Source organism: Sprattus sprattus, assembly GCF_963457725.1.
Source record: "Sprattus sprattus genome assembly, chromosome: 2".
Taxonomy (NCBI): Eukaryota; Metazoa; Chordata; class Actinopteri; order Clupeiformes; family Clupeidae; genus Sprattus; species Sprattus sprattus.
The window spans coordinates 66,395,193-66,407,692 of NC_137921.1; the positions used below are offsets into that span (position 1 = coordinate 66,395,193).

Sequence of the window (12,500 nt, forward strand, 5' to 3'; positions counted from 1 at the left end):
CGACGGGTAGCCCACGCACAGGCGCTCCCGCACCATGCCCAGCCACTGCACCACGCCCGGCGCCTGCACCTCCCACAGCTTGCGGTGGTGCGGCTTGGCGCGGGTGATCTCGTAGCAGAGCACCTGGCGCTTGACGGCGGCCAGGAGGCAGGCGGGGCCGCCGGGGCGGAGGGTGCCCGTCACCAGCGCCTGGCAGCCCTTGGTCTCGGTGAGCTTGACGTCGAAGGTGCCCTCGACGCCCTCCAGCGCCCCCCAGGGGTGGAGGTGCACGTGGCGGTTGCGGCCGCAGAGGAGAGCCACCATCTTCTCTTTGGGGATGAGCTCGATCTGAGCGACCTTCTTGCAGTCGGCCGCACGCACGATCACTGCAGAGGGGAGGAGGAGGAGGAGGAGGAAGAGGAGGAAGAAGAGGAGGAGGAAGAGGAGGAAGAGTGAAATTCTTGTAAGCTCCTTGGACAAAGCTGTATCAGTGTAACCTGTGACAAGTACCAGACTTCAAACCTTGACCATTACAAAAAAATAATACACAATGTATATTTTAATATGAATACTATATTAGTGTATTGAAGAACTATACATATCTCTGTATGTAGTGATATTAAAGGATATATATATATATATATATTTATTTATCTAATATTTATCTAATATATATATATATATATATATATTAGATAGATATATATTTATATATATTAGATAGATATATATTTATATAGATATCATGGCAAGTACACACCATCTCTGGTGACTTCCACCACCACTAGGCCTTCCTCTGTACCCAGGGCAATGCGCTCGCGATCTGAAGGGTTAAAGAAGAGTGAAAAAGAGGTGACACACACTCACACATAAATCTATCAATTCAAAGAAAACACACACACACACAGTAATTACACACCCTTCCACACACACATATGTACTACCTGACTACACAAATATGCATCCTCTATCTATATGCCCCAAAACCATTCCACACACACACACACACACACACACACACATATGGACTACCTCACTACACAAATATGCATCCTCTATCCATATGCCCCAAAACCACACTCTCACACACACACACACACACACACATATGGACTACCTCACTATACAAATATGCATCCTCTATCTATATGCCCCAAAACCACACACTCTCTCTCTCACACACACACACACACACACACACATATGGACTACCTCACTACACAAATATGCATCCTCTATCTATATGCCCCAAACCCCCACACACACACACACACACACACACACACACACACACACACACACGCTGCGTACCAACGACGGCGGCGGAGAGCATGGTCTTGATGTAGGGCAGGTTGCTGTCGTAGGCCTCGAGCAGCTCGTGCACCACGCGGTTCTTGAGGCGGTTCTTGGCCAGGATGCTCTGCAGGCCCTCCAGGATGCCCACCCACTTCCTCTTCTCCGCCTCGCTCTCCGCCAGCACCAGCAGAGACATGCACCGCGCCCCCGCCGGAGACGACAGCAGAGACGACGTCACCTGGAGGAGGGGGAGAGGAGAGGGAGTGAGAGGAGGGAGATGAAGGAGGTGGGGAGAGAAGGAGGTGGGGAGAGAGGAGAGGGAGATGGAGGAGGTGGGGGAGAGAGGAGAGGGAGATGGAGGAGGTGGGGAGAGAAGGAGGGAAAGGGGGAAGAGGGAGAAAGGGGAGGAAAGGACGGATAGAGGATAGGGAGTGAGAGGAGGAGGGAGGAGTAGGCGACACAAAGGAGGCAAGTGAGAGTGAAGAAGACGGGAGAGTGGTGGAGGGATGGAGAGAGATGGAGAGAGATGGAGGGAGAGAGAGGAAGAGAGATGGAGGGAGAGTGGTGGAGGGAGGGAGAATGAGAGAATGTTAAAGGAAACAGGAAACGAAGGGAGAAAAATATATTTGGATAGATATTTGGAGCAAGTGGGAGAGATGAGGTGAGAGGGAGAGAAGTGGGTAAAAGGGAGGGAGGGAGGGAGGTAGAGAGGGCCATTTTTAGGTCATGTGAGGTTTTGGGAGTCACAGACAAGTTGTCTGGACAGGAAATACTTGAGCACTTACCCGAAATATGCAGGGGACGTCTTTACGCGTGGCGTGAATACAATCAGAGGCCAGGACTGAGCTCACAGAAAACTCTTCATCTCTGTGCAACAAAAAACAAACTAAATATTAACATGAGGTATGGCCGTGAGCCACAAGTCTTTCCAATTCACCAAACACACCAGACTAAACAACAGCGGCATTTGTGCAATGTGTATTGTGTAAGGGTTTATGTGTGACTTGAGTGTGGCTGTTGTGTGCATGTCTGTGTGTGTGCGTGTGCGTGTGCGTGTGCGTGTGCGTGTGCGTGTGCGTGTGCGTGTGCGTGTGCGTGTGTGTGTGTGTGTGTGTGTGTGCGTGTGCGTGTGCGTGTGCGTGTGCGTGTGCGCGTGTGCATGAGTTATAGTGAGTGAATGTGTGTGTGTGTGTGTGTGTGTGTGTGTGTGTGTATGAGTTATAGTGAGTTAATGTGTGTGTGTGCGTGTGTGATTGAGTGAGTGTGTGTCCTTATCTGACCTCAGGTCGAGGACCTGGCTGGCCACCACTCCGGGCTGGGTGGACTTCCCCTCCGGCACCTCGTACAGGAAGAGCTTGCAGTCACACACCACGGCGTAGGCCCTCTGCCACCCCTTCTTCACACCTGTGGGCTTGGGGATCTGGGGCACACACAGACATTTACATGTAATCATTAACCAATGGTACAGAGCAACACCACAATAAGAGTGTACATTTCAATTGAATTATTTGGCAAACATGGTTGTCTTCAGTGCGTTTCAGTATAGATTTATCAGGTTAAGAGTACAGGTAGGGTTAGTTTTTGACTGGTTATAACAGTCCCAGTTTCTTCTTTCTTACTAGGAGTGCTCCTTGTGAATCAAACACATGGTACTTGCTTAACCATTTGACCTCGAGTCTATGCACTTCACTCTAACAGTGTAATTTAGGTGCCCTGATATGACCTGGAGGTGTAGTTACTGTCTTTCGGCACTCAATTTCACTTTGGTACTATATGGCAATGTACCTAGCTAATCAATAGGCCTTCTCTTCATTGAATGGAAAACCAATACGGAATCTGAATCTGGTGTAAAGCTCATTGACCCTGGTGTGTGGCTAGCAGTGGCTTTAGATCAACTTCATTAGCAAGGCCTTCTTCAGTACTTTAGCAGAATCACAAACGAGGGTGCGACAACCTATTACCAATTGTGATTCACGCTATTTTCCTCAGAGAACCATGGTTACAATGTTAGAGGTGGTTGTATTCCACTACCTTCTGAGGGAAACATACTTTTAAAATTCTTTTTAGGTTTAGATATTTTTTTTAGGTTTCACAAAATATGAACACTACACACACACACACACACCGTAACAAATCAATTAAGAGGAAAGAATATTTTAAAAGCAGTGCCATTTCCTTCTCGCCCACATCGTTCTTACCCTGACAAAGCCCTTGTAGGCCGTGCCGATGCCCCTCTGCACATCAATGCCCAGCGGTCTCTTGGCCTGCTCCGGGGGAATGGGGCACACCAGCGGTGCGTTATCCTTACAAGACACATGACAGATGAAGGAGCACACTGTGGGAGAGAGAAGGGATATTATATTACAACCCACACATTCATTTAAAGATATCACAATTTAAGCATCTGTGTTGAGTGTTCAGTGGTGAAAATATAAGGAAAAATAATATGTTTACAAGCAACTATGGTCCCCCTTGTATTTAAATACACTGATACAGACATCATTTCATTTTCTAGAGCAGTGGTTCTTAACCCTATTGGACGTACTGAACCCCTCGGGTTCGATCGAACCCAGGTTAAGAACCACTGTTCTAGAGTGTTGGGCTTTGAATCGGTCTTGACGTATGGCTCCCGTGAACAAGAGCAAACTCCCTCCATTGATCCTGTGGCCCTTTCACTGTGTGTTTATTGTGAACCTTTGCAGCCTCACACAGACAAGCTGAGGCCAGATTGTCGAACTTGGCCCTCACCTTCGCAGGCGTAGCCCTGCCGAATCAGGCCCACCATCAGGGAGGTGCAGTGAGTGCACTGGGTGGGGCTGGAGAAGGTCTTGATGCTCAGCTGGTGAGCTTTAGGCTGAGGAGACAAACACGCGGTTGGGTTAGCGCACATGCTAACAGTGTAACAATAGCTTTAGGCTGAGGAGACACACACGCAGTTGGGTTAGCGCACATGCTAACAGTGTAACAATAGCTTTAGGCTGAGGAGACAAACACGCGGTTGGGTTAGCGCACATGCTAACAGTGTAACAACAGCTTTAGGCTGTGGAGACAAACACACAGTTGGGTTAGCGCACATGCTAACAGTGTAACAACAGCTTTAGGCTGTGGAGACAAACACACAGTTGGGTTAGCGCACATGCTAACAGTGTAACAATCTAGCCACAAAACAAATGAACCACACCCTAACAATACAACTTATTGTACAACAGTACAACACACAAATGATATACCTGAGAACAATACAACACATGCTAACAGTACCTCATAAACATAAATCATACGCCTGATACAGAACACATGCTAACAGTACAACACACCAAATGCACAGTACAGTAGTCATTTAAAATGCAAACAGTAATTTATACCTGGTAAGCATGGGTGTAGAACAAAGAAAGGGTGTATGTGCTAAGGGGAGAAGTAAGTGTGTGAAGGGAAGGTGCGTGTGTGAGTGTGAGTGTGAGTGTGAGTGTGAGTGTGAGAGTGTGTGTGCGCAAGTGTGTGTGCGCAAGTGTGTGCGCGCAAGTGTATGTGTGCACAAGTGTGTGTGTGCACAAGTGTGTGTGTGTAAAAGTGTGTGCGTGCGTGCGCGTGTGTGTGTGTGTGTGTGTGTGTGTGTGTGTGTGTGTGTGTGTGTGTGTGTGTGTGAGTGAATAACTGATTGTGTGTGGTGGTGGTGGTGGGGTGGAGGTGGTTTCGGGAATACCTTTGGTGCGGTCAGCAGTGAGGACTGATAAGCTGTAGATGGTGCAGGGGGGGTGGCGGCCGGAGGCCTGGCAGGCTCCTGAAAGGGGCACGGCTGATTATAGCACAGGTCAGAAAAAAAAAACAAGACACCAGCCGCAACGTAGACAGTCATGACGTCAAACAATTAACTGAAGCAGCTGTGGCTTTGGGTGAGCTTCAACTCGCTGGGGTTCATGGCCATTGTGTGAAAACCTGTCTTGCACTCTGGATGTGGGGAGGTTGTGATTTGGTTCTAAGCCAGGGGTCTTCAACGTTTTTCAGGCCAGGGACCCCCAAACTGATGGCGAGATGAGCAGGGACCCCCTACTATATAAATTGCATAATTTTTTTTTATAATATACTGGGCCTAGTGCCAAATAAACATAGCTACCCTGTTATTGTGTATTCAATATACTAAGCTACGATTTCGCGACCCCCCTGCAGTACCTCCGCGGACCCCCTAGGGGTCGCGGACCCCCTGTTGAAGACCCCTGTTCTAAGCTATGTTCTGCTCTCTCCACTCAAGTAAGATTGTGCAAGCTATCATTCCTCCCCTAGGAAGCGGACCAAATTTTGTTCCGACACAGGGACGTTTAAAAAATCCCAGCGAGTTCGCGCTTACCCAAGCCAAGTGCTCTCTTGGAACCCAAAGAATGTGATGTGGAAACAGCAATGTCCTGGTGGGGGGGGGGGGGGGGGGGCGTGGTAGGAACAGGAAGTATTGAATGGAGGGGGGTCGGGGGTGGGGGGGTATGAACGCGGCAGGAAGGCGACTGCGGAGGACACTCACTTCCTGCTCCGAGGAGACCGACGGGGAGGAGGAGGGGACATCCGACTTCTGGGCCGCGGCGTCGACCTCGCTGACTGAGCTGGTCTGGAGGGGAGGTTAGGGGAGGATGAGGAGAGTATGAGACCACAGCACAGGAGCACTGAATGATGGAGCACTGGGTGAATGTATGTGGGTGTATGGGTGGACCAGAAAGGCTGTTACCAACAACCCTTCAGCTAGCAGTGCCTACAAAACATGGTCACCAGGGTGTGGTACATCAAGTTTGACTACATACCAGCAGATGGCACTAGATACCAACAAAAAACATACAACACTCCCACAATCACACACACACACTTTACACGTAAGATGTCAGAGAATGAAACAAGGGTGTGTTGGTATGCTTGAAATAATATGTATCTACTGGCATCAAATCCCACCCCAGGTTAAAACTTTCATCGTAGAATCCCTCATAAATCTACAAGAGGTCACCAATGTATGAACTTACAGGAGCAGAACATCTTTGAACTTTAAGCATATAACTTCATCATCCACCTCATTATTGAAACACCCACCCCAGCAGTGTCACCTAAGCAGCCATCCATCCATCCGGTCTATGGACTCAACCTTGAAGCTCTCTGTTCCATTGCTGCCATTTTTATCAACTTGTTTAATTGTGACCTTTTTATGATCTCTCTAACCTGAATCTGAAAGTACTTCTTGATACTGGAGTACTGGATTCAATCCTCGTGAGATGCATGATTTGAATTAATAAATGGTACACATCCCCTGTGACAGAACCTGCTGTCACCTTTCAGCCAGAGTAGAAAAAGAGCGTGGCAAGATCAGGACACATCAAAAAATGGATTTGGACGTTAAATCCAAAAGGTTTTTTTTTCATGTCTGAACCATGAAATGTCAAACTGTGCTAATTATCTCTGCTGGGGCACTCTTGGCATTTTCATTGCTGATCCTCTACTTTATGGTTAGGCATTCCAGGTCATCAATATTCTGTCTGCTTTTCATAATCCCTTATTCACTGACTGCATGGCTCTCTCAATTAATTAGTCATTCGCCATTAGCGACAAGTACTTTCCGGCTAATCTCTAAAAGCTAGCATGACTTTGTGCGTCGCTGGTCTAGACGTTTGAGGCGTGACATGATTGACGTTAGCCTTTTTTTTCGTGGGGGTTAGAAAGACAGAGCTGGCAGTTAATTGTATGCTAATCCTGAAAGCACGAAATCTACCGGATGGTACGGGGACACGCTATCGTTTGAGCACCTACCATTAGCGCTGTGGGGATCAGGAGTGGGTGGGGTATATTAAAAATGAGGAGGACAGTCAGCAGACAAAAAGGTTCATGAAGGTAGAGCGGTCCTTCAAGAGTGGAAGAGATAAAGCTGAATTATCTTCAAAACAGGGGTCCTAGTCTGGAGCCGCTACTGTAAAAGCAACTAAAAATCGCCAATTGTGGGCTAAATAAAATCAGACACAGTTGTCTGTTTATTCGGCCTTCCTGCTACACCTGAATGAAAGCCAAGGAAAGTGAGGGTGAGGATTAGCTTTGAGGGAGACTATGGGGGAGTGGTATGGATAGCCTTTTTGTCTGCTTAGACCAGCCTCTTTCAGGGTTAAAGGGGGAGACAGGGAGAGGGGGACTCTGGACAGCCAACTTACTTCATCCCAAAATGCTAGCAGAGAGGACGCAGATGAGGACGAGACTGAATCCTTTTTTTTGGATGACAGATGGGAGGACAAAAATAAATAAAGCATCACACTGTTTCTCTTTTTCTGTTCTTCTGTTTTTTCCCCTCTCAAGTGACCCGATACAAAACCCAGTTCCACAAACCCCTAATTTTCACTTACATAACCCTAAGAGACAAAGAAAAGTCAATCAAAAAAAAAGTGTGGTCAATGAGTGGAATCCTGTAAAAACTTTCTGAAATTGGCTGTCCTTTTCAAGTGGGGGAGTTTGCATTAAAACACCTGGCAAAAATGAGGGAACACTTGACAGTGACCAAACCGCCAAGTTTGGACTGATGACATTAGCCGCACATTTCACCAAACATCAGCTCCTTCTCCGGGACGCTTCGTAACCTTTTCCCTATAGTTCAGCAAGAAGTCCACACCTTATTAGGACATGGTCGAGTGCCATGCATTCCCTAGTTGCCGCGAGGCTTCGATTCAATCCTAGGTTATTACCCGTAGATCCTGGCTGTGACTAAGCCGGCTGTATCGTGTTACGAAGAGCTGAAGGTAACCCGAGCCAGATGTATATTCCGACGGGGAGGGCAGGAAGCCTCTCATAACTCACATCCAGTCCGACGGCTTTGAAGTCTCGCTGGCATTGAGGTGACAGAGCGGATCAGTGACCTTGCGGGCTTACCCACATGCAGTGTGATCCCTCTTAGACATTGAGCTTGCATTTTGTGAGTGGGCACTCGCTTTGTTAAAGGCACGGACTGTACATGGATCAGAGACATTTCGGACTTAGCCTCACGCACTTGGATCCACCTGAGACACATCGAGGATGGCGTGGCCACTTGCTTTGTGTACAGTACTGACTGTACTCGGATCAGTAACGTGGCTTACGCTCAAGCAGTTTGATCCTTCTGTGAGTGTGCATTCTTTGTAAACGGCACTGACTATAAGGCTTACAATAGCCATATAAGGCTGCTAAAAGAGATGCACCGATTTGGAATCTTAGGGCCGATAACGATAATTATTTGTTTATTGTGGCCGATACCGATACGATACCCAATATTTTTTTAAATAAAAATGAAGGGTACAAAAGGTTTATGATTTACCTTTTTACAAAAGGTTTTAGATTAACCTTTTAATTTAAATTCATTATTACAAATGTTCTTCTTCAATATCCCTACGTAGCCGCGTCATTGGTCGAGTAAACACACAAGTTTAGTTCGTAGCCTATTCAGTGGAAGAGTAGTTTCCATACTGGGTGCATAATACGCTTCGAGTGCTTAAATCATCATTGTATGACATGTATGTGAAGCATTGTGTGAGAACCTTATGAAAGTAGGGGTTTTCATGAAGTTACTACTGTGTTAGATTGTGTATTTGGGCTTCATGAAGGGGACATTGCTATAAGTAGCGATTAGCATGCTAAGGAGAGATTTAGTTCACACATATGTACGATCACACGCATCGTCATGTAATGGAAATTGATGAATGCACATAAAAAGGTAAATGAAGAAGACTGCTTTGGAACTCGTGGGTGTTCTCACAGACTAGAACCAATAAATACAGTCATTCTCAAATGCCTCTGGTATTGAAGTTACTGTAGCATTACCTCCTGCAGGTTTAGCTTTCTTGGTCATGGTAGCGACTTCACATTCTTTGAACACGTCTTAGCTATGACGAAATTTGAAATGCTAAAAGAAGCTATTCAGCTCTGAATGAACGAGAGAAAGGCGCAAAGGAGGAGAGAGGCCCGCTCACCCTGAAGGTCAGGTCGTGGGCCAGGGGAGAAGTGTTGAAGTACTCAAAGATGGAATCCTGGAAGTCGGGCAGCTTTAAGCCTAAAAAAAAGAATAGATATGGCAAGGGTTAGATTATAGACTGTAGATTGGTGTGTCAGGGGTAGAGTACTGCTATGTAGAGCTAGCTAGCTAGCTAGCTAATGTATTTCTTCTGGCTATAGAGTATATATTCAATATCCAACAGGTGAAAAGAACAAAATAGTTACAATGACAGGTAATGTCATTCTTCCAGTTGTTGGGGGCCAGATAAAAAGCCATTCAAACTCCAAGTCAGCCCGGTATGCAGTCACCTTTGTCTGAGCGTGAACGGCTCTCCTCTAGGTCTTTCCTCAGGTTCTCCATCTCCTCCTCCATGTCCTTGTTGATGGACTCCATCTCCTTCTGTTTGCTGTGAGAAGAGACAAAAGGTTCAAAAAGGTCAGCAGAGGTTCTCTCATGTCTCATGGCATAAAAACACAGAAATGTAAAACAGAACGAGCATTTTACCACAACCATTATCATATTCTTTGATTTAGCACATACTTCTATCCAAAGTGACAATGTAGTGTAGAATACATTCTAGATATACATTTTCCATCAGTATATGTGTTTCCTGAGCACTGGACCCTTTGGTGTTTTTAGTACACTTGGTCTACCAGGGGAATCTTTCTGTGTGTATCTTTCTGTGTGTGTGTGTGTGTGTGTGTGTGTGTGTGTGTGTGTGTGTGTGTGTGTGTGTGTGTGTGTGTGTGTGTGTGTGTGTGTGTGTGTATTTAAAAAAAGAAAAAACTTCCTGACCCCTCCAGGGAGATGTTGGATGCCTTGACTTTACGGAGCTCCTCCTGGACCAGCTGCTTGGCACGGATCTCTGCGTCCAGTGCTGACTGCAACTCCAGCCGGGCCGACATGTCCAGCTTCTGGCTTCGCCGCACCTTCCACAAGGGGTCCTGTGCCAACAAGAGGTCAGGGGTCAGGCTGATTCATATCAAGCATCTCTGCAGAAAGACTACCATAGATCTGCTTCATGCAGAACAACTGAAACGTATTAGATGAAGGTAGAATCTACTATTGGGGGGGGGGCACTGTGGCGCAAGCAGTAGCCCCAACCACATTCGGGCTTGACGCCCATGGAGGACACGGGTTCGAATCCGGCCTGATGTCATTTCTCCTATCCACTCCCCACCTCTTCTCCCTCTCATTTCCTGTCCTTCTCTTCACTGCACTGTCGATTAAAGGCATAAAAGCCCAAAAATAAATCTTTGAAAAAAACAACAACACTGGGTTAGTCCATGAGGATTAAAAACGGCTCCTTATTAAGCGATCATTGGTGTGCTATTTTCTTTAAGGCTGATTTATGGTCAGAGACGTAAGTGCAAGCGCAAGAGGCCGCGCGGCTTTTCACGTCTTGCGTGCGTCGCACCCTTTTTCTAGACTTGCGGCATTTTTTACGCAAGCCTATTGTTCTGGGTGTGAATTGCTTGGCAACACCCGCAAGGGAGCATGAATTGCTATGAATAAATTTTGTGCAACAATGTGACACCAACGCAGAACCAAGCAGCCGCCTTTAGTTTATACAAGTGTCTATCCTTTTTGAAACGTGCACCAAATAAAGAACATTTGTCATGGATGCAATGACATTCGTAATAAATAAAGTTAGTGGCTTGCGGGTCGGGTTAGGTTTGAGTGGTTGATTGATGCATATTTTTGCAGATCATATGATGCAGTGTGACTCTCATAACAGGTTGAGGGCATTAAAAAAATCCGACCCACTCATTACTAGTACGTAGATGAAGTTTACAGTGGTACATCTTAACCATGGCACGGACAACGGCTTGCAACTATACAATAACAAGTATTCTGAAAATAACTTTTTTTTTTGTCTTCCGCATCGTTTAGGAGATGGGAAGAAGATTCAATTAGCTGAGTGGACAGATGGATAGTGTAAGACAGTAAAAAGAGAGAGAGAGAGAGAGAGGTGATTGATGTTTCGAGGAAGGGCAAAACGGACAGTATGAGCGAGCGAGCGAGCGAAAGAGAGCGAGAAAGAGTGTGAGTGTGTGTGTGTGTGGGCGAGTGGGAGTGGCATTACGCATGCAGGCTGTGCCGGGTAGCATGACATCACATCCCCTTGATCAGGAAATGATAAAGCAGTGGTTTCAGCTTTCCTGACAGATTTACTCAGTCTCGGATTACAGGAAGGGGACACAGTTCATATGGTGCTGGTCCTCTCCCATACTGATGATACAGGGCTAAGGCAACACCACTAATGATTCATGGCCAGGCGTGGCATTTAACAAGCAAGATGTGATCTAGCAGAATAACAGGAATGAGTAAAACCAGGAGAAACTCCCAATTCCTGAACATGGATTTACCAAAAGTGTCCTTCTAGGGTTATACGTGGTGTAGTTATCTGGATAACTTTATAACTTTATAATCTTGCATTCACTGAGAACTGCTGCAATGTCCTTACCCGACACTGACCCAGAAACAGTCGTGCAAAAGTGTCAAAATCTAGGTCTGCTTAACACGCGCCTCATGGTTAGCAATGGGGCAAACTGGGGCACTCCTGATTCAGATGTTCATAAATCTTTGCCACCTTCCAAGACACTTAGTCGCCACACAGAATTCTTATTGCGATCACAAAGTGACGTGTGTCTGTTTAACACTTCATGAGTCACACAGCACAAGTACCAAATCAATATAGCAATGATCAGGAAGAGCGGGCAAAGATGAATGACAAGCTGATGAGCCAATCGCTATGAAAAACCCTTCCGATGTCCCACCCACGGTGCAAAAGCCCTTCCCTCTGATTGGAAGAGGTTGTATGACAGCACTCACCCGCTTGGTGCCCCTGAGAGCGACCAAGGGCTTCTGGGTAGGGCAGGGAGCGCTGCTTCCAGAGCCAGACTGAGGCAGCAATGGAGAGAGCAGCACTTCACACACACATATATATATATATATATCACACACACACACACACACACCACCTTACGAGGAAGTAGGTTACACCCGACCGCTGCCTTTCAAATACTTCAACCAAAGATCTTCATGTTGGTAGAACCCAGAGTTTTTTCATGCCACACACACCTTACAAGGAGGCAGATTACACACTACCGTTGTTGATCTTTATCAAAAATCACTGGTAGAAAACACTTTAACCAGAGGTCCTCATGGAGGTAAAATCCTATGTTATAATTCCAAACACCTTACAAAAGAGGAGGTACGTTGTAGATTGCTGTTGCCCTACACCAGT

General features: G+C 46.6%; 1 protein-coding gene across 5 annotated transcripts in view; it reads right to left on the bottom strand.

The window, feature by feature from the left end:
* cdc42bpb (CDC42 binding protein kinase beta (DMPK-like)) overlaps positions 1-12,500 on the bottom strand; it is a 76,753-nt gene that overhangs the window by 9,568 nt on the left and 54,685 nt on the right. For 3 of the 5 annotated variants that reach the window (XM_080832985.1, XM_080832983.1, XM_080832987.1), the window contains exons 18-30: positions 12,086-12,154; positions 10,046-10,194; positions 9,559-9,656; positions 9,228-9,307; positions 5,789-5,872; positions 4,979-5,056; positions 4,024-4,129; positions 3,474-3,610; positions 2,556-2,695; positions 2,061-2,142; positions 1,291-1,513; positions 740-802; positions 1-365 (exon numbers count right to left, since the gene is read on the bottom strand). The exon at positions 1-365 is cut by the window's left edge and continues 232 nt beyond it. In XM_080832985.1, the coding sequence (XP_080689111.1) occupies positions 1-365; positions 740-802; positions 1,291-1,513; positions 2,061-2,142; positions 2,556-2,695; positions 3,474-3,610; positions 4,024-4,129; positions 4,979-5,056; positions 5,789-5,872; positions 9,228-9,307; positions 9,559-9,656; positions 10,046-10,194; positions 12,086-12,154 (1,674 nt within the window). The remainder of the gene's footprint in view (positions 366-739; positions 803-1,290; positions 1,514-2,060; positions 2,143-2,555; positions 2,696-3,473; positions 3,611-4,023; positions 4,130-4,978; positions 5,057-5,788; positions 5,873-9,227; positions 9,308-9,558; positions 9,657-10,045; positions 10,195-12,085; positions 12,155-12,500) is intronic. The other 2 variants (XM_080832986.1, XM_080832984.1) reach the window with 1 other exon arrangement.